This window comes from Chiloscyllium plagiosum, chromosome 12 (assembly GCF_004010195.1).
Source record: "Chiloscyllium plagiosum isolate BGI_BamShark_2017 chromosome 12, ASM401019v2, whole genome shotgun sequence".
NCBI classification, from domain to species: Eukaryota; Metazoa; Chordata; class Chondrichthyes; order Orectolobiformes; family Hemiscylliidae; genus Chiloscyllium; species Chiloscyllium plagiosum.
Window position 1 is genome coordinate 52679905 of NC_057721.1, and position 27337 is coordinate 52707241.

General features: G+C 38.1%; 1 protein-coding gene across 3 annotated transcripts in view; it reads left to right on the forward strand.

Moving 5' to 3' along the window:
* The window catches only part of cblb (Cbl proto-oncogene B, E3 ubiquitin protein ligase), a 214138-nt gene that overhangs the window by 132295 nt on the left and 54506 nt on the right, over positions 1 to 27337 (forward strand). For all 3 annotated transcript variants that reach the window (XM_043701076.1, XM_043701074.1, XM_043701075.1), the window contains exons 4-8: positions 9740 to 9861; positions 16337 to 16474; positions 16652 to 16739; positions 17678 to 17809; positions 19948 to 20124. In XM_043701076.1, coding sequence (XP_043557011.1) covers positions 9740 to 9861; positions 16337 to 16474; positions 16652 to 16739; positions 17678 to 17809; positions 19948 to 20124 — 657 coding nt within the window. The remainder of the gene's footprint in view (positions 1 to 9739; positions 9862 to 16336; positions 16475 to 16651; positions 16740 to 17677; positions 17810 to 19947; positions 20125 to 27337) is intronic.

A 27337-nucleotide genomic window follows, 5' to 3' on the forward strand; every position in this document is an offset into this window, starting at 1 on the left:
AAAATGCATAAGTAATAAAACACTGTAAAACACTGATCCTCTTTAATACAAAAATGTGATGCTACTTAGTGGAATATTGTGTTACACGATAGGATGGAAGTTCTGTATTTAGGACCAGTTATTTAGGTGCATTGTTTGATACTGTTAATAATGTATATTGCTAAGCAACTGTGTGGCTGTAAAAAAAAAACACATTCTGAATGGTATGTATGATCCAGTTCCAATAATTTAAACCAAAATGATATTTTTGTCATGGTGCAGGCTTCCACGTAAATGTGTTCAGGTAGCAGGTTCCCATTTATATGGTAAAATATTGTGTCCAGTTCTGTCCCTATATTAAGTAACAAATGTAATAATTCTAGGGTGGGGCAATAAGGCATCTTCTTAAACTGTATCAATGTGGCACATTTAGTTAACATATTTTGGAAGTAAATTCACAAAACTTTGGGGACATGCCGAAAAGTAGACAGAGTTCCTTTTGGGTGCCAGCAGTAATTATTATTCCACTTGGATGAGTGGATGTGCTAACCCTGGACTGCTGTTATTTAAGAAGTAACAAATTTCTGATGGAAAATATTGAATACCAATAGTTGTATTGGGATCTGCTTTACCATTGGTTAAGAAACGGGGTATGGCACATAAGAAGATGGTCATGGTTATTGGAGGGCAGTCATCTCAGCTCCAGGACATCTCTGCAGGAGTTCCTCAGAGTAGTGACCTAGTGTTTTATAAAATACCTCCCCTTCATCATAAGGTCAGAAGTAGGGATGCTCGCCGATGATTGCAATTATTCAACATCATCCACAACTCCTTAGTTACTGAAGCAGTCCAAGTTCAAAGACAAAAAGATCTATACAGTATCTAGTATTGCGCTGACAGGTGGCAAGTAACATCTATGCCATACAAATGCCAGGCAATGACCATCACTATTAAAAAACAATCTAACCACAGCTCCTTGATATTCAATGGTGTTATCATCACTGAATCCCCCATTATCGACTTCCTGACGGTTACTATTGATCAGAAACTTGTGGAGGACTAGGCCAGACCCCTCCAAACATTTTTACGTTGGTAGCCCAGACCGTAATTTTGCTATTTATTTAGCTAGCTGTATATTAGATAATCCCGGATTAAATTAGCTGGGTCTACTGCCAGGTTATAAACAAACAAAACTTATTTACAAAATTGCAGAATGAAACCCAAAGGACAGAAAACAGAACTTAACCTATCTAAACCCGACTTAATGAAGCTGTTCTGAAAATACTCGCAATAGTCCCAATACACACATCTCTTCGCACAAACAGTAAACAATGGCACAGGCAATTTACAGTTCAAAATCATAATGGCAGAAGGCTGTGACTCTGACTCAGCTCACTCCTGAACTGAATTAACTGCCCAACTAGAGAATTGGACATGTCTTCTTGACTATACCAGTTTCCAAAAGACCTTTCAAGCTTTTGGCCTGAAGCACTATCTATTAGGGTAAACAACAAGGCCCCAATGAACCATTCAAACTTCAGACACAATGGAGTCAGACACAATTACTCCTTCTCTGAAAAAATTCAAGGGCAAAGTAACCTTTTACCAGACCAACATTGTGACACCTTTCCCTTTTTTTAGAAAAAAGGTACCATTGATATCTAAAGGTGGCTTCATTTTTCAACACCCTTAAAAAGAAAAGTCACCTTTCGATATTGAAAGGCTTTGTGTAATCAGGTGTGGCTAATACTGGGGCAGTGGTTAACACAGTTTTCAGGCTGTCAAATGCTTTCTGACAGTCCGCTGTCCACTGAAACATCTTGCCTTTCTTCAACAATTCAGTGAGTGGAGCTGCCACACAGCTAAAATTCGGCACAAATGTTCGATAAAATCCACTCAATCCCAGGAACTGCAGAACAGCTTTTTTTGTCGATGGTGTGGGAAGTGCCCCAATTACTTTCGTTTTTGCATCCCATGGGACCATTTGTTGATGTCCAATAGCATGGCCCACGAAGGTGACTTGGGCTTTGGCAAATTCACTTTTAGCTCGGTTCACCACCAAGCCTGCCTTCCAAAGTCGATCAAACCAGTCCGATAAATGCTGTAAATGTTCCTTTTATGAGTGACTAAAAATCACCAGGTCATCAATATACACCGTACAGTTGGGTAATCCAGCAATGACCTTCTTAGTTAGTTTCTGAAATTCATAACAAATGCCATAGCTTTAAACTGATACAGTCCATTTGGCGTTACGAAAGCTGAAATTGCCTTTGCTCTTTCTGACAGAAGTACCTGCCAGTAGCCTCTGAGCAAGTCCAACTTAGAACTGTAAGTTGCCTGTCCCACCTTTTCAACATAGTCGTCCAACCGTGGAATTGGATATGCATCAGTCTTTGTAACTGCATTGACTTTGCGATAGTCCCCACACAACCATCGAGTACCATTTGGCTTTGGCACCATGACTATGGGTGAGCTTCGGTCATTGTAACTCAATTTGATTTTGCCATCTTGGAGCTTGCGTTCTATCTCCTTCTGAACCTGTGCCATCTGTAGAGTGTTACGCCTATAAGGATGTTGCTTAATTGGAACAGCATCTTCTATATCTAAATCATGCGCAATTAGGTTAGTACTTCCCAGTTTATTTCCACATATCTCCCCATGTGATAGTAATAACTGTTTCAGGTCATTTCAGCTTTTCTCAGGAAGATAACTTAATTTATCCCAATTTTTGACAACTTCATCATTGTCCAATTTAATTTGTGGAATGTCCGATTCAGAATCCTCTGAACTTGGTTCTTCCTTCTGTGCTGTAATCATTAACACCTTCTCCTGTTGCTTTCCTTCCCTATCAAAATACCTTTTGAGCGTATTCACATGACACACTCTGAGAGATTTCTTCCTGTCTGGAGTCCCTATCAAGTAGTTCATCTCCCTCAATCTCCTTTCAACTTGATAAGGACCACTAAACCTTGCTTTTAAAGGTTCACCCTATCCCGGAAGTAACATTAATACCTTAACCCCGATAGCAAAATTGCAAATTTTTTATTTCTTATCCGCTTCCTGTTTCAGTGCATGCTGTAGTACTTTTAAATGCTGTCTAGCGAGTTCCCCAGCTCTATTTAATTATTCTCTAAAATTTGACACATAATCCAAATGTGTGGTCTCTGAATTCTGACTTACTAATTTCTCCTTAATCAATTTTTATGGTCCTCTCACTTCATCCCCAAAAACTAATTCAAATGGACTGAATTTGGTCAATTCATTTGGTGCATCCCTGATCGCAAAAAGTACAAATGCAATCACCTTATCCCAGTCATCTGTATAATTCTGACTAAAAATCCTCAACATGGTCTTTAGTGTTTGATGCCATCTTTCTAGTGCTCCCTGCAATTCTGGATGGTACACAGTAGATTTGAATTGTTTTATGCCTAAGCTGTCCATAATAGGGCGGCATGGCGGCTCAGTGATTAGCACTGCAGCCTCACAGCACCAGGATCACAGGTTCGATTCCTCAGGTGACGGTCTGTGTGGAGTTTGCATGTTCTCGCCGTGTCTGCGTGGGTTTCCTCCGGGTGCTCCGGTTTCCTCCCACAGTCCAAAAATATGCAGGTCAGGTGAATTGGCCATGCTAAATTGCCCATTGTGTTAGGTGCATTAGTCAGAGGGAAAGGGGTCTGGGTGGGTTACTCTTCGGAGGGTCGGTGTGGACTGGTTGGGCTGAAGGGCTTGTTTCCACACTGTAGGGAATCTAATCTAATCTAAACTTCCTTGAATAGTTTGGATGTGAAATTTGACCCTTGACCTGGCTATATGTCTATTGTTAGTCCATATCTAGTGAAATATTTGAGTGATTCCTCTACAATTCTTTTAGCTGTGGTATTGCGTAATGGAATGACCTCTGGAAATCTCATCGATATATCCACTAATTTTAACAAGTACTCATTCCCATTTTTTGTTTAGGGTAGGGGACCTGCATAATCAATTACGACTCTTGTAAATGGTCTTGCAAATGCTAGAATACGTATTAAAGGTGCAGGTTTTATTACTGCCTGTCGCTTTCCAATTACCTGACATGTATGACATGCCTGGCAAAATTCAACTACGTCCTTGTGCAGTCCAGGCCAGTAAAAATGTCTTTGTATTTTAGCCTCACTCCTAAATGACCTCATGTGCCAGTCGCAACACCATCTTTTTATACTCCACTGGCAATATAATATCTCCTCTGTTTGAATATGTGATGGTCTCCATTCCCTCGTTCAGACATAATTTTTCAGGTAATAACACACAGGGATACATTCAGGCTCTTTTTCTGCATATGCTTTTTGATATAACTGTTTCTAATTTTCAGCTTTCTGCTGTAACTCAATGAGTTTTGCAGAGGTAAAGATATTTGCATGAACATTTATTTGCTCTTGGTTTGTCCCAACTAACTGATCGAATACAGTCTCTGCTAAAGCTACTTCAGCTTCCTTATCTGTACCCTTTGATCTCTCCTCCTTCAACTGGTGACTCTGTGACCTTGTTACTACACAATCAGGGAAGATTCTCAAATAAGACTCCTGCAATGCTTCACTTGCTTGAGTCTCCACGAACTTTTCAGCTACAGTAGGGCAGCATGCCTGCCGATGAATCAGCTACATCATTCGCAGGGACAAATTGTATTCCTGGACCTGAAAGTTTGTCCAGTACTCCAACCACAAATTCTCCGCTCTTTTCTGAACACTGTAGCCTCACTTTACATAACTGTGTGTTTTTGTCTTGCCATCAATTCCTGTTACCAGTTCCTTTTCTGGCAATAATCCTTCAGGAGTACATATCATCTCACCCTTCAGATCACAGACTGAGAGGATTCTGTGTCCCTTAAGATTGCAACATCTTTACCTGCTACTCCTGGCCTATTTGAATCAACTTTACCTTTGTAGGTATATTTTTTAAGCAGATCTGACACTTCCTCCTTAACGTTGAAACTTTATTGCTGGAACAGCACAGCAGGTCAGGCAGCATCCAGGGAACAGGAGATTCGACGTTTCGGGCACAGGCCCTTCTCCTCCTTAACCAACCTCTGATCAGCTTATACACTCTGATGCAGCTTTCTAGTTTCCACTGTGCTTTGTTTTACTAGGCTTATCCAGGCTTATCCTGCTTTCCCACGTCTGGCTTTCCTGTGCTTTTCCAGCCCACCAACACTCTGATTTCATGTAGTCTACTTCATTGCAATAAAATCACTGGAGCTTTTTAACTTCTTAGTCCCCTACTTTTTACCCTGTGATAAATTCTCCTTATGATCTTCACCGAGATCTACCTTTCCCTTTCCACACGAGGATTTCTCTTTTCCCCAAGAGGATTTCTCTTTTCCCCAACTTCTATCCCTCACGGATTGAAATTGATTTTGGAAGCCAAACTTTGATTTATGAACCAACTCATAATCGTCAGCAATTTCAGCTGGTAACCTTGCCATTTTAACTTCTTGCACAAGCTCATATGCACTTAGGATGGCTTTCTTCACCTCCTCATATGCCCCAAATACCTCCTCTGATAGTGATGCAAATACCTCACCAGCCCTACCTACAAATTTGGTTTGGATCAACAAAACCCACCTGGTCACTGGCTACTGCAGTTGTTGAGCCACTTTTTCAAATGAGATGAAAAAGTCTTCCATATCCTTCTCATCAAATTTAGACAATACTTGAACATACTTAAACCATTTCTCACCAGGCTTGTGAGTACCAGGGACTTGCTCATCCTCACTAAGCCTACCTTCAGCCTTCATCTCCAGTCTTTTATGCTGACCCTTTTTAAGTGTCATTTTCTTATTGCAAAAAATACGGAGGTATGGCATTGAGGGTGAGTTGGAGGTTTGGATTAGGAATTGGCTGGCTGGAAGAAACCAGAGGATAGTAGTTGATGGTAAAGGTTCATCTTGGAGTGCAGTTACTAGCGGTGTTCCGCAAGGATCTGTTTTGGGACCATTGCTGTTTGTCATTTTTATAAATGACCTGGAGGAGGGGCGAGAAGGTTGGGTGAGCAAGTTTGCGGATGATACGAAAGTCGGTGGAATTGTTGACAGTGAGGAAGGATGTGGCAGGTTACAGCAGGATATAGAGAAGCTGCAGAGCTGGGCAGAAAGGTGGCAAACGGAGTTCAATGTAGGTAAGTGTGAGGTGATTCACTTTGCTAAGAGTAACAAAAAGATGGGGTACTAGGCTAATAGTTTTGGTCGCCATACTATTGGAAGGATGTGGAGGCACTGGAACGGGTGCAGAGGCGGTTTACCAGGATGTTGCCTGGTATGGTAGGAAGATTGTATGAGGAAAGGCTGAGGCACTTGGGGTTGTTTTCAATGGTGTAAAGAAGGTTTAGGGGTGACTTGATGATTAGGGGTTTAGATAGGGTTGACCATGAGAGCCTTTTTCCACGTATGGAGTCAGCTATTATGAGGGGGCATAGCTTTAAATTAAGGGGTGGTAGGTATAGGACAGATGTTAGGGGTAGATTCTTTACTCAGCGAGTCGTGAGTTCATGGAATGCCCTGCCAGTAGCAGTGGTAGACTCTCCCTCTTTATGGGCATTTAAACGGGCATTGGATAGGCATATGGAGGACAGTGGGCTAGTATAGGTTAGGTGGGCTTGGATCGGCGCAACAGCGAGGGCCAAAGGGCCTGTACTGCACTGTATTTTTCTATGTTCTATGTTCTGAAGTTCAAACTCTCTCTTTTTCTTTCTCTTCTGCTAGAGCCCTTTGTTCTTTCCCTCTGGCTTCCGACTTTAATCATAACTCAAACTGTTCCATTTATGCTGCCCTTTCTTTCTCACCTCTAACTCAAGCTGCGTCATTTGCCATTGAATTTTTGCCATCTGTACAGATCCTGATTGTGTTTCCAGCAAATTTAAATATTGAGCTACTACTGAAATCATCTCCTCTTTCCTCACATTAGGAGGTAAATTCGACCCCAGCTTATTTAATAATTCCGGCAGCTTGGTCTTATTTGCCTTGTGTAAAACCCCCAAGGTCACTTCTTCTGCCTCCAGACACACCTTGGTGACTGAAAGAGCCATTTCTATCCGAGCGCTGTGTAAACCAACCAGATCAACACCCAAAATAAAAGACACTACCACCTACCACCTGTTGTTTAGATCCTGCAAAGAGCTCCCAATATGTTATGGACATCAAAACATATTTAACAGGTAACCCAGACTGGTACTTTGCTATTTGTTTAATTAGGTATATAGATTAGATTAGATTCCCTACAGTTTGGAAACAGGCCCTTCGGCCCAACAGGTTCACACCGACCCTCCGAAGAGTAACCCACCCAGACCCATTTCCCTCTAACTAATGCACCTAACACTATGGGCAATTTAGCATAGCCAATTCACCTGACTTGCACATCTTTGGACTGTAGGAGGAAACCAGAGCACCCAGAGGAAACCCACGCAGACACAGGGAGAATGTGCAAACTCTACACAGACAGACAGGCACCCAAGGCTGGAATCCAACCTGGGATCCTGGTGCTGTGAGCCACCATGCCGCCCTGTGCTTGCATAAAAATCACACTTACAGATCACCCCACCCTCCGTGACCTGTGACAATGTCAAGTCCTCCATGCCTTTCTACGTTTTTCTTGACGTTGAACTTAAAATATTTGTCTTGCTTAAATTCCTTCACATCATCATCTCTCCGCATTTGTGGATATTCCCAGAGTAAATTAACTGGGTTGACTGCCAGGTTTTAAGCAAACAAAATTTATTTACAAAATTATGGAACGAAACCCAAAGAACAGAAAACAGAATACCAGATTAACTTATCCTATCTAAATCTCACTTAATGATGCTGTTCCGAAAATACTTGCAACAGTTCCAATACACACATCCCTCAGCACAAACACAAACAATGGCACAGGCAGCTTACATTTCAAAATCATAATGGCAGAAAGACAGGGAGAAGGCTTCCAGTTTCCCCTGTGACTCTTACTCTACTCAACTCCCAGAGAGTTGGCCATGCCTCCTTGACTATACCAGTTTCCAAAAGACCTTTCAGTGCTATCTGTTAGAGTAAACAACAAGGCCCCAATGAACCATTCAAGCTTCAGGCTCAATGGAGCCTGGCTAATTACCCCTTCTCTTGAAAAAAACCTCAAGGACAAAGTAAACTTGTACCAGACCAGCATTGTGACAAACTCAATTGGACTTGCCACATAAATATTGGCAACGAGGGCAGGACAGAGGCTAGGAATATTGTAACACACTCCAGACTCGGCAAAGCCTTTCCATCATCTACAAGGCACGAGTTAGGAGTGTGATGCAATACTCCCAACTTGCCTGGATGAGTGCAGTTCCAACAAAACTCAAGAAACGTGACACCACCAGGACAAAGTAGGCCGCTTGATTGGCACCACATCCACAAACATTCATTTCCTTCACCACTGATGCGCAGTAGCAGCAGAGTGTACTATCCACAGCATACACTGCAGAAATTCGCTGAGAATCCTTAAATTGCACCTTCCAGACCCACAACACTTCCATTTAAAAGGCAGTAGATACATGGGAACACTGACAGCTGTAAGTTCCCCTCCAAGCCGTTCACCATCCTGACATGGAAATCTATCACAGTTCCTTCACTGCTGGATCAAAATTCTAGAATTCCCTCCCTAAGGGCATTATGGGTCCACCTACAGCACATGGACCACAGTGGTTCAAGAAGGCAGCTCACCACCATCTTCTCAAGGACATCTGAGGACAGGCAAAAAGTGCTAGTCAGCCAGCAATGCCCAGATTCCACAAATGAATTTTGAAAAGGTAATAGAGGAATATGGTGCAGAGGAGGCAAAACAAAATAAAAAGTAAGGACAATTAACTTTGCAATCAAAATTTAGTTGTTCCTAATTAGATTCTAACTGGGTTCCCTAAATAGTGACGTAGTGAAACAGAGTACATGCTTATATGATACATTTGCCCAAATTATTCCTTAGTATAATGAATGTGGTTTTGCATATCCAATTATAGAAAGCACACTAAAATTTTGGGAATTGTATTAGGACACAGCCAGGATTGAGAAACAATAGTTAAGTGGAGAAATTTAAATATTTGAGCTTTGTCCAGTGGAAGATTTGAGAACTTTGTTTAAAACGTTATGAAGTGTTTTATTTGACTGAACAGAGATGTAATTTTTTTTTCTTGTTATTGCACAGGGACACACAAATTCCGAATTATCATGAATGATTGGCTTTAGTGTTTGTTGTCAGGTTAGAAAACTGAGATGAGGCTGTCCTCGACCATCTGCTAAATTGTCAAGTAATTTTATGTGCAGGGTGATTGTTGAAGGGGTGCTGGTGTTGTCCAGAGTGACCAGTGCCACTGGAGGTACCTTCCAACATTTGATGCGTTATAAAGAAGGCCACACTGCTCCTGAACTGACCCAGTAGGGATGCTGTCAAGTTTAACTCTGTGATTTCTTGAAGTGTAAGATGTCACCAGCTGCTAATATACTGCCAATGGCTGGAAGGTGCTCATAATTGGTCATTTAAGTGACAAAAATGACCTTTGGGCACCCTCGCTATTGCTGACAGAATACAACGTTGCAAGAAATTGACAGCTACACTGCACCACCCTCCTTTGATTTATTTACAGTAGATTTCCAATAGTTTAGAGGTTGGTACCTGTTAAAAATGTAGTGTTTATTTAGTCTTTTTTCTCTACTTTCTCTAAAAGCCAAATCATTTGCTTGTATATTCATGGGAACAAGTTAACTTTTTTTCATTGTTAGCCTTGGACCTCTATCTTACGGAATTGGAATTTCTTGGCGGTGACACACCCTGGCTACATGGCTTTTCTCACCTACGATGAAGTGAAGGCTCGGCTCCAAAAATACATCAACAAACCTGGCAGGTCAGAACCAAACAGATTTGATATTAAGCAGAGTTTTCGATTAGGGATTGTGGATCAAGGAGCGTATCAAAGGAAGTTATATTTTTTGGGTGGGCTTGCTAACTTGATGTATCAGGGATTAAACAGCTGCTCCTTCTGACCCACAACTGAGTTGGAAAGGCTGTTATTTGTTCCATGTAGCTATCCAAGTCCTGTATTTGTAGATCAGATCCTTGCATCAAGTTTATTTTTACTCTTAAGCTGTTTTGTTTTTGAATTGTAGGCTTGAAATGTGGGCCATTTTTCTAATGCCAGCTTAAAAATGACCAGATTTGTTGAATTAAATTTCACAATTTACCACTGTTGAATTTGGTGTCTTAATCTCTTGATTACTATTCCACTACTCTAAAATTTAATGGGATAAATTGCCTTTTTCCTGAATTCTTATGAATGAACATAACTTTATAAAAGTCTGCACAATTAAATGTGTTGCTACCTTCAAATGATTATAAGAAGTTGGTTCTTGTATTATTTACGAAAATATATTGATTGGATAATTTCTCCATCTATCATGTTAACTGGAATTGTACAAAATTTAAAATTTTCAGCTGTTCTTTTGTTTTATATAAGGTATGTATTTCATATTGCTTTGTGGTGCATATGCTAAGCAGTTATACACCTGGTGTTGCAATTTTGAAGACTTGTGATATTCTGGCATTCAATGCTTTTCTTTGCACCTGGCTGTTTATTTTGGTCTTACATGCTGTTTAGATTGCCTTTGGCTAATTTTGCCCTGTTTCTGAAAAATAAGCCAGGCCATAATAAGAATTTTATTTGGTAAACTTACTTTGCTGAAATTTCAGAATTATTGGCTTCAATTTAACTTGTCTGACCAAGTATGGCCTGTGAACACTACATCAATTTCCTCTTGCATTCATGTAGTATAATTCCAGGGCCCAACTGAGGTGTTTGTGTTTAGAAAACTTTCATCAGAATTTTGCTATGTTCACACTGTATTCATTTATCTCTTAGCTCTACACATTTTAAAGTAACTCTTAACTTTCATGTTTGATGCCAAGTGGGTTGAACTCTTAACAGTTTAAAAATGTGTTGCTGGAAAAGCGCAGCAGGTCAGGTCGCATCAAAGGAGCAGGAGAATTGACGTTTCGGGCATAAGCCCTTCTTCAGGATTCCTGAAGAAGGGCTTATGCCCGAAACGAATATTCTCCTGCTCCTTTGATGCTGCCTGACCTGCTGCGCTTTTCCAGCAACACATTTTTCAGCTCTGATCTCCAGCATCTGCAGTCCTCACTTACTCCTTTTAACAGTTTAGTAAGGGTAAGCAATATAACTCATATTTTAAGTAATCTAGGTAATTACTACCCTCCGTTTGGTTTTCAATACAATGTGGTTCAAATTATTTAACTCATATAACAGGCTGGTATACATCTGGATGGGTTTTTGGGTGTTCGTTCAGTGCACCAATGAACAGCTTTGATGTATGTTTGTATAAAAGAGACTTTGCAACGATATGGGGAAAAGCGAGGCTCCTGAGTCTGTGATTTTTAAAAAATCATTATTTAATAAAAGTTTATCAATTCCCTTTTGGAAAAATTTGAGGTGACCCAGCATCTGTAGCCATTTTAGAGTTTCTTTGACCTTTGTTGAAAAGTGCTTCCTAATTTCACTCCTAAATATTAAACCTGTAAGTTTAAAGTTCTGCCCTTTCTTTCTGGATCATTCCACCACAGAAAATAGTTTGACTGCATCACTTTCTGAAGTCAACAGCAAGATATACCGATAGATATCAAGACAATTTATTTTTAAATTGAATGCTACCATAAGCACATTGCCATTTTCAAGTTAGTGAATCGAGACGATCTCAGTTCTGAACCATACTCCCAAGTTTTGCATGATATATGTGTTATAGTCCTTCTGTGCCAAGGAAGCATGTGCGTCAATACTGCTTGATGACAGGTCCAAGAGGATCTGAAATGCCTCACAATCAAATATCCTGTTGCTGCTTACATATGAAAAATGGTTAATTTTGGCATGATAATAAGGTGCTGATCATATCCATGAAAATGTTATGCTTGAATCTAGGCCTGTAGGAAAGGATGGGCAAGAGATTTTTGAAAAGCTCTGATAAGAGCAAAGTTAAAAATCACACAACACCAGGTTATAGTCCAACAGGTTTAATTGGAAGCACACTAGCTTTCGGAGCGACGCTCCTTCTTCAGGTGGTTGTGGAGGGCCCCAATCCTAACACACAGAATTTATAGCAAAAATTTGCAGTGTGATGTAACTGAAATTATACATTGAAAAACTGATTGTCTGTTAAGCCTTTCATCTGTTAGAATACCGTGATGGTTTCACTTCTTTCATGTGTAAATCACAAAACCTTTTTTTAAAAAAGTTGCATTCTCGGGTTAGCTGTTAACAATGGTGATAGCTAGACAACATGTTGAAGGTGTTGGCCCCCTGTGTTCTCTGTCTATGCCATGGTGTTTTGATTGATTCTAATCTAAAAAGTGAGATAACGGAGTTTTACATAAATTCATGCAGTTTTTGAGCGGAGTTCTACATGAATGCATGCAGTTTTTGAGCAAAGTACAATTCATCCATATTATCCTTTGTACTGATAAAGGATTAATTTATGAAGTATTTTATAGAAACAAAGGAATGTTCAGATCAACTATAAATCTGTGTAGCTTTTCTTTTTGAAGTTGTGTTGACTGCACTTTGTACAATTAGAAATCCTTCCTGATGATTGGACTAATTTTAGAATTAATTGTGCTTTAGATCACTTAGTTGTTTGATTGTATTGGTACTTGAGAGATGAATATGCCTTTGTAAAATGTGCGTTGGTTAGAGTATAGGGTTGACTTTTAAGTCTACTTGCTACCTTTATTCTTTTTGTAATTAAACTCGAGGGAACAAAGTGATCCATATGAGAATTGTCGTTCTCTGTTTTAATTCAGTAACTTTTTTTTAGAGTTTAATAGTTTTTAATTTTAAAAAAATTGTTTATACATGTACAGAATCCACACAATTTCATATTGACTTGATTTTATTATTCAAGATCATGGTATTATGTATTATTTTCCTATACCATATTCGTCGATCTGAGACACATATCTTCTGCTTCTGATACACTACATACCTAATAATATAACTCTAACTTTTTTCCCCCAAATTTGTGAGTAGAAATTGTCTCTGTGAGAATGGAAGCACATGACAATAAAAAAGATTGCTTGTGCTCTTCATTTTTGTAAGAGGTTCTTGAGTGTGATTCAATTAATCAATATGTTTTAGATGCAGTCGTGCAAGTAATCTGCATACTTTTATCAGTGCAATATTTGAGGAACCTTGCATTCTTTGGCAGTAGTGCTGCTAGCTCAATGAAGCCTTGGATGGTTAATCTTTCGGAATGGTGTTAATGCTGCTGAAAATAGTTGCTGAATCACTGGTGTTGCTGCTGTCAATCAGCTAACCAGATAATATACATGAGCAAAAACAAAATACTGCAAACATTGGAGATCTGAAATAAAAATACAAACACTCAGCAAGTCAAGCAGCATCCATGCAGAGAGAAATTATGTTGTGCTAAAGTTTCAGATCTAAAGCGCTGTTTTGCTCTTCACAGAGAGTCACACAGCACATATGGTCTATATACACTAATCCCACTTTCCAGAATTTGGCCTATTACCTTGATTATTATGATGTTTCAAATGCTCACCCATGTTCCTTTTTAAAGGTTGTGAGGTTTCGGCCTTTATTGCCATCCCAGGCAATGTATTCTAGTTTCTCACCCTCCTATAGTCTGGTGATCACAACTCCACACAGTACTCCACCTCTGGTCAAACCAGAATTTTCTTTAAATGCTCCAACCTAATTTCCCTGCTGTTATAATCCATGCCAGAACAGATAACTGCAACTGCCCTTCTTAACCACCCTATATGCTTTCTTAACCACCCTATATGCTTTCTTAACCACCCTATAAACTTGTCCTGCTGCCTTCAAGGATGAGTGGACATGCATCCCAAGATCGATGTCTTCCACTGAGCTTCCTAATGTCCTGACATTTATTGAGTACTTCTTTGTCTTGTTACTTCTTCTAAATTGCATCACATCTCGGGTGAGGCTTCCAAAATTTTCAATTGTAGTAATTTTAAGTGAACATATAGAGTCATATAGTATGCAAGCATACCCGTCGGTTCAAATTTTGCGCACCAACCAGACATCCCAATCTGACAAATTCCATTTGTCAGCATTTGACCCATGCCCCTCTAAACCTCTCCTATTCATGTACGCATTCAGATGCCTTTTAAACATTGTTATTGTACCAGCCTCTACCACTTCCTCTGGCAGCTCATTCCATACATGCACCACCCTCTGCCTGAAAAGGTTACCCCTCAGGTCCTTTTTAAATTTTTCCCCTATCAGCTTAAACCTATACCCTCTAGTTTTGGACTCCCCCACCCTAGAAAAAGGCTTTCGCTATTGACCCTATCCAAGACCCTCATGATTTTATAAAGCACCATAAACTCACCCCTCAGTCTCTGATGCCCCAGGGGAAAAAATAGTCCCCAGCCTATTCACCCTCTCCGTATAGCTCAAACCTTCTAGTTCTGGAACATCCTTGCAAATCTTTTCTGCTGTCAAAATGGCTGCTGTTGGTTTGCTATTGTATCACTTCTGAGAAATCAATTTTTAATGTCTCCTGAATATCAATGGATATAATCCCACAAAGCACTAATCGGAGTTTCTAGAAGCTATAAGATTTGCAACTTCTAATTTTTTAACTAATGGAAGACTGTAATTTCTATTTTGGCAATAATCATACAAGTGCAGTGTTGCCAGATTAATTCTTCACTGCCTGTGTGAATATCCTTGTAGGGCCAAATGGCCTGTTTCCACACTAGGAATTTTATGATTCTATGTCCCTGTACTTTGTATTTGACCTTTAGGAACGTATAATCTTCTGCGATTAACAGGTTACCATGATCTATTGTCCTTTTTGTTTGCACAAACAGATGTTTGCTGCCTTTCTCACTTTAAGTTGCAGGTCTGTAACAGTTATCTGTTAATGATTTACTGCAACCATCATTACTCCTGTCCATTTCAATCTTCACCTTTACAATTATAATATTCAACCTTTCAGTCATGAATGTAGTATTCCTTATCAGGACAGTAACTTCTGCATTTTTCTATATCTATGTTTGTACAAGATGTTTCATTATTGTGATCAGCCTTGAGTCATCATGTGCTGTGGACCATGTTTCTAAAAATCTAATGCAGTTGCTTAATATAAATGATCATTGATAGAATTGACATTCTTGGAAAAAAAATCTTCAGTGTTGTTTTATTGAAATTGTTCAATTTGTATTATTTAAAGTAAGAAAGAAAGAAGAATCAAATTTGCTTTCTGTCTAAGATTATCGTTGAATGATAAAAATAAAGACTTACATTTCTATAGTCATGACCTTACATGCTGTTAGGATATGCCACAGTACTCACTGTTGTAATGAGCAGATTTAAGATGATTGTAAGGAAACTACAGTTGGCGTGGTGTAATTACACATTTTCAAAATTGCACCAGTTTCTTGATACTGTCTGAACTAATTTCTCCTACCAGAATATATCACCCCTTCCCACCGTTAAATTTGAGATGCTGTTTGTTTGTCTGTTTTATCACTCTGCACATGCCCTCCTGAAGTCTGCTACTGTAGTCATTGTTACATTTCGGTTGCTATGTTGTTGATACAGATCTGGTCGTTTTCATTGATATTTTAAGATCCATCCTTAGGTCACAGATTTAATTAGCAATGTAACACACAACACTATCTGCAAATAAAAAGTGTAACTAATATGCACTTGCAACAACTCAATACTGAACCTTCAAGTGCCTTATTACATCTTCATGATTTTGTCTTGTTCATTTAATCGGATTGTTCTGTAATTTGAATGTAATTTCACACTACTCTGATTTCTGTTGATTAATTCTTATTGGAAGTTTATTTGGATACTTTACATGTCAAAACTGTCAAATTATTTTATAAAATACAAATAATTGAAATCTGTGTCTACCAGCTACATTTTCTGAATATTTAATTTTGAAAAACTTGAGTACTATTCTTGTATTAAAAGGTCTGAATCCCTTTTTGTTTGACATTCAAGTAATCACGTTGCTGGAAATAATAATGCTAAGTTTGAAGAAATTTATCCACTGTGATTTGTCTAATTCCTTTAATACATATTATTTTCATGTTGCTGATTTACTGAAGTAGTAATTCCAGTTTTGGCCGTCAGATTTCAAAATAATGGTATATACTTCATAAGGTATGGGACATCAGGGTTAATCGTTTTGTGTAGCTTTTTTGTGTAGTTGATTAACTTGAATGTTTGATTACTAGTTTAATTGTCATGTGGAAGTTTTTTAAAAATTGATAACTTGGAGAAGAAGTTTACACTTTTTTTTCTGTTTGTGCTCCAGCTACATCTTTAGACTCAGCTGCACTCGGCTTGGACAGTGGGCCATTGGTTATGTCACAAATGAGGGAAACATCTTGCAGACTATACCTCACAACAAACCACTCTTCCAAGCCTTAATAGATGGATGCCGAGAAGAATTGTATGTATTTCATACAGCAAAGATTTCTTCATAAAGTTTCTTATTATACTTTCTTGTAGCCCTGACTTCTGATCAATGGTAAACTAACATTGAAGCAATAGAGTTCAAAATCTGTTTGAATGCCTTGATAATGCTTTTATTGTTCTAAATATGTAAAGAATATTTCATTTGTTTTAGTTATTTATACCCGGATGGACGAAGTTACAATCCAGACCTTACTGGATTGTGTGAACCAACACCTCACGACCACATAAAGGTCACACAGGTAAGATAATTGATTCTGGATTTAGCTTAGGTCTTTACAGTCTAGAAAATTAGATGTTGCTATTTCAATTTAACACCTGTAAAATGGTAGATTGCAGATTCTCACTCTGTGCAGAGTATACTCCTTGTCATATTAATGAAGATTGCTACATAGGCATCCAACATATTTGCCTGAAACTGTTAGTGGGCCGATTGCATGTAATGATAGGCATCCTTAAGCCTGCATCACAGAATTTGTTTTGTGAGTAACTGTGGCTTGTATCATATGTAATGTTTTCAGTTTCCTAATGCACTTGGCTGTAAACCAGTAATCCTTAAAGAGAATGCTGGACAGTGCTACTGTAAGATTGCTACATTTTAATTTTTTTTGTTATAGTGGAATCAGAAGCACCAGAGGTGCTTGTCCTACATTGCATTTGCAAGTCATAGTTAGACTGTTAACCTTTCTTCACCCCAGATCTTTCTTTACAATCTCAGCTGTTGTCTTGTCTGGCTGATAGCTTTCAGAAAGGCGAGTTGCCTTTAAAGCTGCGATTGTGATGGTTGCCTGTAGCTAATTAAGCTAGTGGATCAATTTCCATGTGCCCAGTACCAGATTCGTGCACTGATTCAGGTAGCAACTAATTTCAACTGAATCACTCTAATGTTGTTATTTCATCATTTATGTAAAAAAAATTTAATCAAACTTGAGGGACTTGCTCATACCTATCAGAAGACTCCAAGAGAGGGTTTTGTACAGTTAAAGGAGGGAGGACAGATTGTATGTGACACTAGGCCACGCCTGTTCTATCTTTTGGTTACAGAGCAGCCTGATCCGAGGAGTAGGGCCAGAAGGCAATCTTTTGTCTTTGTTTTGGTTTCTGAAAACTTATGTGGATGATGTTGCTAACTGATTTATTTTGCAAATACATCAAGAGTAAAATATAATTTTCAATCTAGGAACAATACGAGCTGTATTGTGAGATGGGCTCCACATTTCAGTTGTGTAAAATCTGCGCTGAAAATGATAAGGATGTGAAGATTGAGCCCTGCGGTCACTTAATGTGCACTTCTTGCCTGACAGCATGGCAGGTATGTGGCTGAGTACAAAATTCTTATAGATTCAGAGAGATTTTCTGCCCTCTTCATTTAATTTTATAACATTCAAGAGGACTAACATTGAACCTAAGTATCTGAGCATCATATTCAAAGATAAAGCAATTGCTGCCTCCTTACTTGAACTTCTTGAATGAACTGAAACATTGTGTTGAGGGACTTTTTTTTTGGATGAGACGGAGAAATTCTCCCACAGCTGGGGAATTTTGTGGCAGCCAAAAGAAAATATGTGATGTATTTAAAATCAAAGAAAATTGGAAACAGAATCTAATATAACCTACAGGAAGCTCTGTCCTACTAAAATGTATGTTTTCACTTAAGTGGGGAAGTGTAATCTCTCACAGTAATAGATTTATATCTAACTCTAGTTCACAAAGAAATCCAGTGTCTTTGAAGTTTCTAATTTAAATGTAGAGTGCTTGAACTTTCCAAATTGACTTAAGATTTTGTTAACAAATTATTGCAAAATAAAATTCCATAATCCTATATTAAACATTTACCAATGTTTTTTAAAATGCATCCTTGCAACAAATACGTTTTAGTATACCTATACTAGATAAAAGTTGTTAGTAGGTATTGTTGATTTGTTGCTAAGAGTTGAGTGTTTTAGAAAGCTGGCAGTAAAAGCTCAAGGGGTCATGTGCCTTTTACAGCATTCTTTTTGTGAGCCAAGAGGAACAAGAGTGTTTCCCCTGGAATTTGGGTTTCCCTCTGTCAATTCTGGCTTCTTTCCTCCCACCTTCCTTCACTATCCGTTATTCTGAGATCCTGTGTTAACTTCAACACAACCTCCACATCTCTGACTTTGACAGATTTATTGCACTTGTATGCTCCTTCACATTCTCCCTGTAAGTATTAAGGCCTGTACTTTTGTTCATTCTTGCTCATGAATAATTCTCCTTTTAGTAGCTTAATTCATAGGTGATACTTAAAGATTTGATGTCCTTCCCTGTCAAAAGATAACTTGGCTTCGACATTGTTTAAACAATTTTGGTCAGTAACCATTCTGCCTTTTTATCAATCTGAGCATCAAATTCCTTGAATGACCGTTGTTGGCACCATGTAAATAAATGCCAATCTCATTTACGTTTGCATTCAATTGTGGAAGAAAGCCATTAGTAGTTTTATGCCATGGACATACCATTGTTCCCTCTGTCACAGTACCAGTTGTAATGACTTACTAAGGTAGCTTTTTTGGGCCTTTGAAGAATCAGTTTACACTGTTTTATCCATAATATGACACATTGTTTTAAATCATCCACATTTCTGACCTGTAAAGTAAACATTGGTATTTTTTATTGTGTGGAGAGGGGAATGTCTATAAATTCACAAAGTTAAAAATCACACAACGCCAGGTTATAGTCTAACAGGTTTAATTGGAAGCACACTAGCTTTCGGAGCGACACTCCTTCATCAGGTGATGAAGGAGCATCACTCCGAAAGCTAGTGTGCTTCCAATTAAACCTGTTGGACTATAACCTGGTGTTGTGTGATTTTTAACTTTGTACACCCCAGTCCAACACCGGCATCTCCGAATTATAAATTCACAAGTAGTGATGATGTTGAATTTGCTTCTGATTAGCTTTATTTAATTTTATAACATTCAAGAGGACTAACATTGAACCTTAGTATCTGAGAATCATATTCAAAGATAAAGCAAGTGCTGCCTCCTTACTTGAACTTCTTGAATGAACTGAAACATTGTGTTGAGGGACATTTTTTTTTGGATGAGACAGAGAAATTCTCCCACATTGGGGAATTTTGTGGCAGCCAAAAGAAAGTGCAGTATAAGTGCATTTAGTGTCGTATATGCTCTTTGTAATTTCCGCACGGTGTATCTTATTCAGTTTAATAGTCAAATGTAATGAAAAATCTTAGTACAAAATTTGGAAGTTTTGTTTATCTTTTATTTGTTGCCATTAATATGCTTTAGGCTTCAAAGGAGAAACAAAATAAATTGATCAGGCAGGTATTTTGCCTCTTGGAATTTGCATTAATCTTTGTGATAAAATAGGTTTTCACTAAATACTGAAACGCTCCCTCTGATTTATCATGACCTAAACACATAGACTTATCATTGCTTTTATGTAATGTGTGATTTATTTTCTTCGTAGGAATCTGATGGACAGGGATGCCCATTTTGCCGTTGTGAAATCAAAGGTACCGAACCAATTATTGTCGATCCTTTTGATCCAAGAGATGATGGAGCCAAATTCTGCCTAGACAGTCTGGATGATGATGATGATCGTGATGAGTCACTAATTATGAACAAACTCGCTTCATTTAGAAAGGTAGGTAAAAAAAGATCAAAAATGGAACAGATTTTCTGAATAATAGTTGTTTCATATATTAATGTGTTGGACATGTGATTTTAAAATATATTGACGTTAACAAATAACTTCAGTCGTGGATTTCTGCTGAAAAGTGGTCATAAGAGGTTGTCAACCAATCGAGTGACTTCGCTGCCCAGTAAGTTACTGCTATACTTTAAAATACGTTCAGTTTTACTCAAATATTGCGGTTATAAGTAGTAATAATTCCAATAAACTGGTTTTTAATCTGCTGATTTATTCTCTCAAATTTTTGAAATGTGGATATCTGGGCACCATTGTGCCCAATTATGTGGCTGTTGAAGAGAAGAAAATGAAAAATTGTCTTTCATATTTTGGCCATGGAGAACCTATGGTGTTTATATTTTTGGACTCCGCACGCACGCATACACCTATACTATTAGAATTTAGTACATGATAGCCATGTAATGTTCTTGACTAAATGATCGATCCTCATTCCTATCTTTCATTCTTCTATGCAGGTATTTTATTCACTCCACACTAGGCTCTTCCTTAATTTAACTTCATCACTCACCTGAGGCCTGCTGCATGTGCTTTGTTTCTGCTCTCCTCCCTTCTGATTTAGTTGGCCTTACTCTTACCACTAGCAAAGCCTGCATAATCTTGCATGATATTACTCTAATGACCATGGGCTACTGTCTCTCAATTCAGAAATTTGTAAGAAGATATTTGTTTTGTTCTCCCGTTGAATGGTGCGACGTTTTGCTGCTTCGGTACTCTCTTTGCTCTATCTGATATTTTCTTTTTCCTCACTGTATTCCATGGTCCCTATACTTTAGGGAAAGCCATTAAACTTTCAAAATTTTTGCTATCTCTCACTGGGATTTCTTTCAATCTGGTTACCCATAACAAACCATTTCCTTTGGACCAAACTAGAGGGTTGTTGATAGAGAACCTCAATAAAAAGAACAACATTATTCCCTCAATTTTGAAGCTCATTTAGTTAGATTTGTACAGAATCACAGTTAATTGTAGCTTTTGGGTAAAAAAGATGAATTGACTGACTGAGTCAATAATAATGTCTGAAAAAGGACCATTATCACATGAGTTTCTCAGATAATGATCAGTTAAAATTTACATGACCACAATATTAAAATTGGTATGTAATTTAGTCACATTTATGGTTACCTTTTTTTCCTGCAACCTGCAATTCATTCTAAAAGATGAAAGACTTAACAGTAATCTAGGTTTGTTCAATATATCGTATCACTTGCATGACACTCTGACCTTTTGCTATAAATTCTGTGTCTTATGATCCTGCTCAACAGCTACCTGATGAAGGTGCAGTGCTCTGAAAGCTAGTACTTCCAAATAAACCTGTTGGACTATATCCTGTTGTTGTGAGATTTTAAACTTATGATAGAATAATTTTCAAGACACTAGCATAATCTGTTCAATCATCCAATAATGTATTGGTTTCGTAGCTCATTGGTCATTTTTTAAAAAAAATTACACTTTGATGACCAAGATAATTAGTGTATTTAATGGTTGTGTTTTCCTTCTGCAGCTGAGGTTGAACATATACTCAAAGTAGCAGGAGCCATGCAAGTATTAGGCAACATTTATTAACTGTTTGTGGTTTCAATTTCTTGTGAATTGTAAATTTTATGATGACCATGACAAAAATATTAAGTGAACTTTTTACGTAAATTTCTTGTATTAACTACTACATAGAGTCTGAACAGGGCAATAATTCAGTTTTGATTGTTTTAAATCTGATCAGTGTTTCTGCTTGGTAGTGTTTTTGAGAAGCAGTACAGCATGCTTTAAATTGTTGTGTAAAGAAGACATTTCTGATAAAAATAACTAAATTAAATCTTTTCCTTGGATCTTATATTTTGCATCCAATAAAATATCCTAACCAGGTTATGGTGATAGGAAAAAAATTGCAGTTGAATATTATTTGACCGGACAAATTTTACAAGTTTTACAAGGCATATGTTACTTGAAACCATTATTGTAATGGTACTGACTTTGATCTTTGAAAGTTGAGTATTAGGTAGTGAATCAAATAGTCTGAATAGAATTTTATTTAGTGATGAATGTTGCCTCAAGTGCTGAGGGCAGTCTAATATTATAGTTTGAAATTTCATTAAATTATTAAATCACAAAAATGCGTAAGATTCTGCACGATTGGTTTTTGTTTTCTTGAATTTTTTGAAATATTTTCAAATGATTTATTTTTCTCAGGCATAAAGTGAATAAGACCATCACATTTCCCCCTTCACTTGTTAGTAATAGATTCATGCGCAAAATTTAGCACTTCTAACACTAACTACAGTGCTATTTTGTATCCTCAGTGAATGGTCAGTGGGGGAACAGTAATTGTAGGAAATTTGAATAAGAGAAGACAGCAGAATGCTGTGTCATAGATGGTTGTAATAAATGAACTAGATGTGATACTTCAGAGTTTGCAGTTGACAGAGGCTGTACATGAAGGTAAACTATGAGTAGAATGCAGAGATGCTTCAATGTGATTAAGCTGGATGAGTGGGCAAATGGATGCCACATGAAGTATAATGTGGATAAATGTAGTTATCAACTTTATTAGCAAACACAAGCAGGCAGATTTATATCTGAATAACGATTAATTGGGAAAGGGGGAGGTGCAATAATACATAGGGGGAGGTGCAATAATACACCAGTCACTGAGAGTAAGCAGGCAGTGAGGAAGGCAGTGGTATGCTGGCCTTGATAGTGAGGCAGGGATGTCTTGCTACATTTGTATAGGCCCTTGGTGAGACCTTACCTGGTGTATTGTTTGCAGATTTGGTCTCTGTGTTTTATCTGGTGAAGGATATTCTGGAGGACATGCACTGAAAATTCACCAGATTGATTCCTGATGAATGCCCAGATTGACACATAAGTGGGTCATTTAGGACTATATTGACAGGAGTTTAAAAGCATGGGATGGGCAGAGAAGCCAAGGTGTGGTCTCTTAGAAACTGTTAAAATTCTAATCGGACTAGAAAGGATATATGCAAGAAGAATGTTCCTGATGACTGGGGGGTCCAGAATCGGGGGTTACAGCCTAAGGATATGGGTAGGCCATTTCGGATTGAGGAGAAATTTCTTCACCCAGTCAATGGTGAGCCTGTGGATATTTCTGCCATAGAAAGCAGTTGAGGTCAACGCATCGAACATATCGAAGAAGAGCAGTCCTTAGAGCTAAAGGGATCAAAGACTGTGGCGAGAAAGCGGGAGGAGTGCATTGATTTGGATTACAGAGGAACCTCAATTTTCCGAAGTCCATAGATGGAGAGTATTTCGTTCGGTTCATGAATGCCGGATAACATAATTTAGTCATGCATCAGGACCTCGCGATCTTGTTCGGATAATTTGAACTTCAGATAATCAAATGCTGGATAATCGAGGTTCCAATTCAATATCCAGTCATGTTGAAAGACAGAGCCGAATGGCATACTTATATTTTCTACATTTCGATATTTCTAAACATTGCTGCAGAGCAATATTTGCTTGTCTCACACTGTTGTGGGAAAGCACTTATAATGTGCAAATGTGATAGTGGGTTGTGTAAACTAATACAACTTTTAGATAGTTATTTTGGCAAGTTGGAAGATTATTTAGAGACTAATTTTTTGCCTTAGCTTATTAAATAACTGTCAAAACTTTTTACCTAAAGGAACTCCTGTATTTGACATCAATAGAAGTGATGGATGTTTAAATAATTTTGAAGATTCTTCAGCAACAGTTTTGTGTTTGTAACATCTTCAATAGTTGTTGCTGTCTTAAAAGAACAGCAAGTAATATTCTTCACGGTTGTATATGTCTTCTCTTGTATACTTATAAATATGCAAAACCTTGGCTGCTTTAATTGTTTGACATAACACTCAGCATGAAGATCTGTTTGTTGAAGTTATTAGGTCAGTATAAGGGAATTCAGAGAAGACAGAGCACCATGAATAAAGAAAAAAAGGTTAACATTTTAAAAATAGCAATGCTTAATAATCTCCTTCTCAAGTTGGTGTTCTTAGATGGCAATGTCTGTATTATTGCAGTAACTGAACAAATTCCTGTTTCCAAGTATCCTTTTTTATATAATTAATTTCTAGTTCTCATAGTATGCATTTAGAATTGCCTTTAACTTAGGATATTTTTATGGAAGTGGAGGGCATGATTGAAATACTGAATTACTATTTTGCCTCTGTCTTCACAATTGTAGGTGAAGTTAATGACGGATTATGGGTCTGCACCGCCATTCATTACAATCATGGCTGATCATCAAATTCAATAGTCTAATCCTGTTTTCTCCCTATAACCTTTGATCCCATTCACCCCAAGTGCTATATCTAGCCACTTCCTGAATATGTTCAACGTTTTAGCATCAATTACTTCCTGTGGCAATGAATTCCACAGGCTTACCACTCTTTGGGTGAAGAAATATCTCCTCATCTCTGTCCTAAAGGTCTATCCCGAATCTTCAGATTGTGACCTTGGTTCTGGACACACCTTCCAGCATGAACAACCTCACTGCATCTGCCCCATCTGAGATCATCCTGTAAGAATTTTATAAGTTTCTGTGAGATTCCCCCTTCATTCATCTGAACTGCAGTGAAAATAATCCTAATCTCCTCCTACATTAGTCACGTCAACACTGATGAATCTTTGTTGCACTCCTTTGGGAGCAAGAGCATCCTTCCTCAGAAAAGAAGAGCAAAACTATACACCGTGTTCTGGGTATGATCTCACCAAGGCCATGTATAAGTATAACAATACATCCCAGTACCTGTACTTGAAACCCCTCACAATGAAGATCAATGTACCATTTGCCTTCTTTGTGGCATGCTGCACCTACATGCATTCCTTCATGACACCCAGGTCCCGCTGCATACTCCCCTCTACCAATTTACAGCCATTGAAGAAAAGGAGGCTATATAATTCAAAGTTAACAAGTCACTTACCTGCAATAGATAGAAACCATCCTTGTTGCTGACAGAAGCAGTGATAGATTCAGCATACGAATCTTTTTAATCCTCCTTGAATTTTGGAGGCATGCTTAGAGGATTTGAGGATTACAAATGTCACAGATATTCAAATGTCAGTGATGGAACAACAATCAGGGACAAAATAAACTTTCAATTGGAGATTAATGGATTAATGAAGAATTGCTAGCTCAGAATTGTTAGTCAGATTATTTCTGACTAGCTTGATTGAACGTTTCAAAGAAGTAACAGAAGGATTGATGAAAGTAGTGCACTGGATATTGAATGTGTGATTTTCAACAGACATTTGATAAAGTACTTTATAACACATTTATTAGGAAAATAGAAGCACATGGTTTTGAACATGATTTAGCAATTAGGTAAGGGATAGCTGGTGATAATGGTGAATGATTCTGTTCAGAGAAATATAGAATCATTCCCTGGATTAGGACCTCTGCTTTTCTTTATTTCTACCTATGTATAAGAAGTATAATTTTAACTTTGTGGGTAATAAATCATGACAACTTAGTAAATTGTTAACCTGATAGACTTGGCGAAATTGGCAGATGCATTTCATTGAAAGCCTGAGAGGTTAGTACACTTTTTTGTCTTCCCGCGATGCTTCTCCCAGTATAATCTAAATGTTACTATTTGAAGGTGGTATAATAGCGGAGGAATCTGGGTGTACATATTCACAAATCTTTAAAAGTAATCAGGTGAGTCAAGAAGATGGTTAAGAAACCATATACTGTTACAAATCTCAGGTGTCTCTGTGGAGTATTGAATACATTCATGGGCATCATACTTTAGAGAGCATTTAAGGGCCTTTGGAGATGGTAAAGAGGAGGTTTGCTCAGATCATGAGGGAATTAAGTTAAATGGAAAGTTAAAGGTAATCGCTAATGGAGGTGTTCAAAATATGTGGGACTTTGACAAAGGAAATATGGTAAAATTGTTTCCTTTGACATCTGAGTTGGTAGAATCAAAGGTATACAATAATTGGCAAAAATGAAAAATTAGGAAAGTGATGGGAAGTGAGGAATTTGTTCATCCAGAGATAACACATTACATATTGTCTCAAATACCTTGCAAACTTTAAAAATTCAGTTGTTGATGTACATAGCTACAGGAAAGAAAAATCGGGGTGGGATACTAAGTTGGGACAGTTCTTCTGGGGAGCCGGCATGAGCGTTGGGCCTAATGGCTGCCATCTGTGTTGTTGAATTGTAACCTGTTCAAAACAATATAAGTCTTTGATATATATTTTAGTAGTATTTTATACTACTAAGGATGAGGAGAACATTGTTTTAACTTATTTTTAAAATTTCATGTGTGAACTTGGTACCAGGAGAGTCTTGTTTTATTTACATGCATTTTAATGAGTTCTTAAATCTTGGAAATGAATAGTTCAGTGCGTTACTAAAAGAAAGGTTGAGAAATACAAATTATGCTATTGATTAATGACAATCTATTAATGGCAGCATTGTGGCACGGTGGTTAGCACTGCTGCCTCACAGCGCCAGGGACCTGGTTTCGATTCCGGCCTCAGGCAACTGTCTGTGTGGAGTTTGAACATTCTCCCCATGTCTGCGTGGGTTTCCTCTGGGTGCTCTGGTTTCCTATCACATTCCAAAAGATGTTCAGGTCAGGTGAATTGGCCATGCTAAATTGCCCATCATGTTAGGTCATTAGTCAGGGGTAAGTGTAGGGAAATGAGTCTGGGCGGGTTACTGTTTGGAGAGTCGGTGTGGACTTGTTAGGCCGAAGGACTTGTTTCCACACTGAAGGGAATCTAATCTAATCCAGTGGAGCGGAGACAAAGCGATCTAAAATTCAGTCTGTGTCTCTGTCTGAGAGTGTTAAAGACTAGAGGCTGAATGTAGCACTCTTAAAAAGAAGTCAGTAAGAAAACCAATGGAAAGTAAATTTATGGAACTCGCATTTGTTCGAAAGTTTAAGTTTAAATTAAAGTTTGTTTTAGCTGTCTCTGGGAGAGATATCAGCAAAGGAAAATAGCATCTATTGAACACACAGAACGTTGGCAGATAGAAACTGGTCACAGTTGTGTCTGCCTGAGAAAGAAGCCTTAGTGGTGACTGTTGCAAGTTCAGATGTTTGTAAGGCTGTTGCTGGGATTTCAAAAAAGAATAATGTGAATTTGATTTTAGTTTTGGTGTTTGTAATGAAATCTTTCCAACATTTCTTTATTT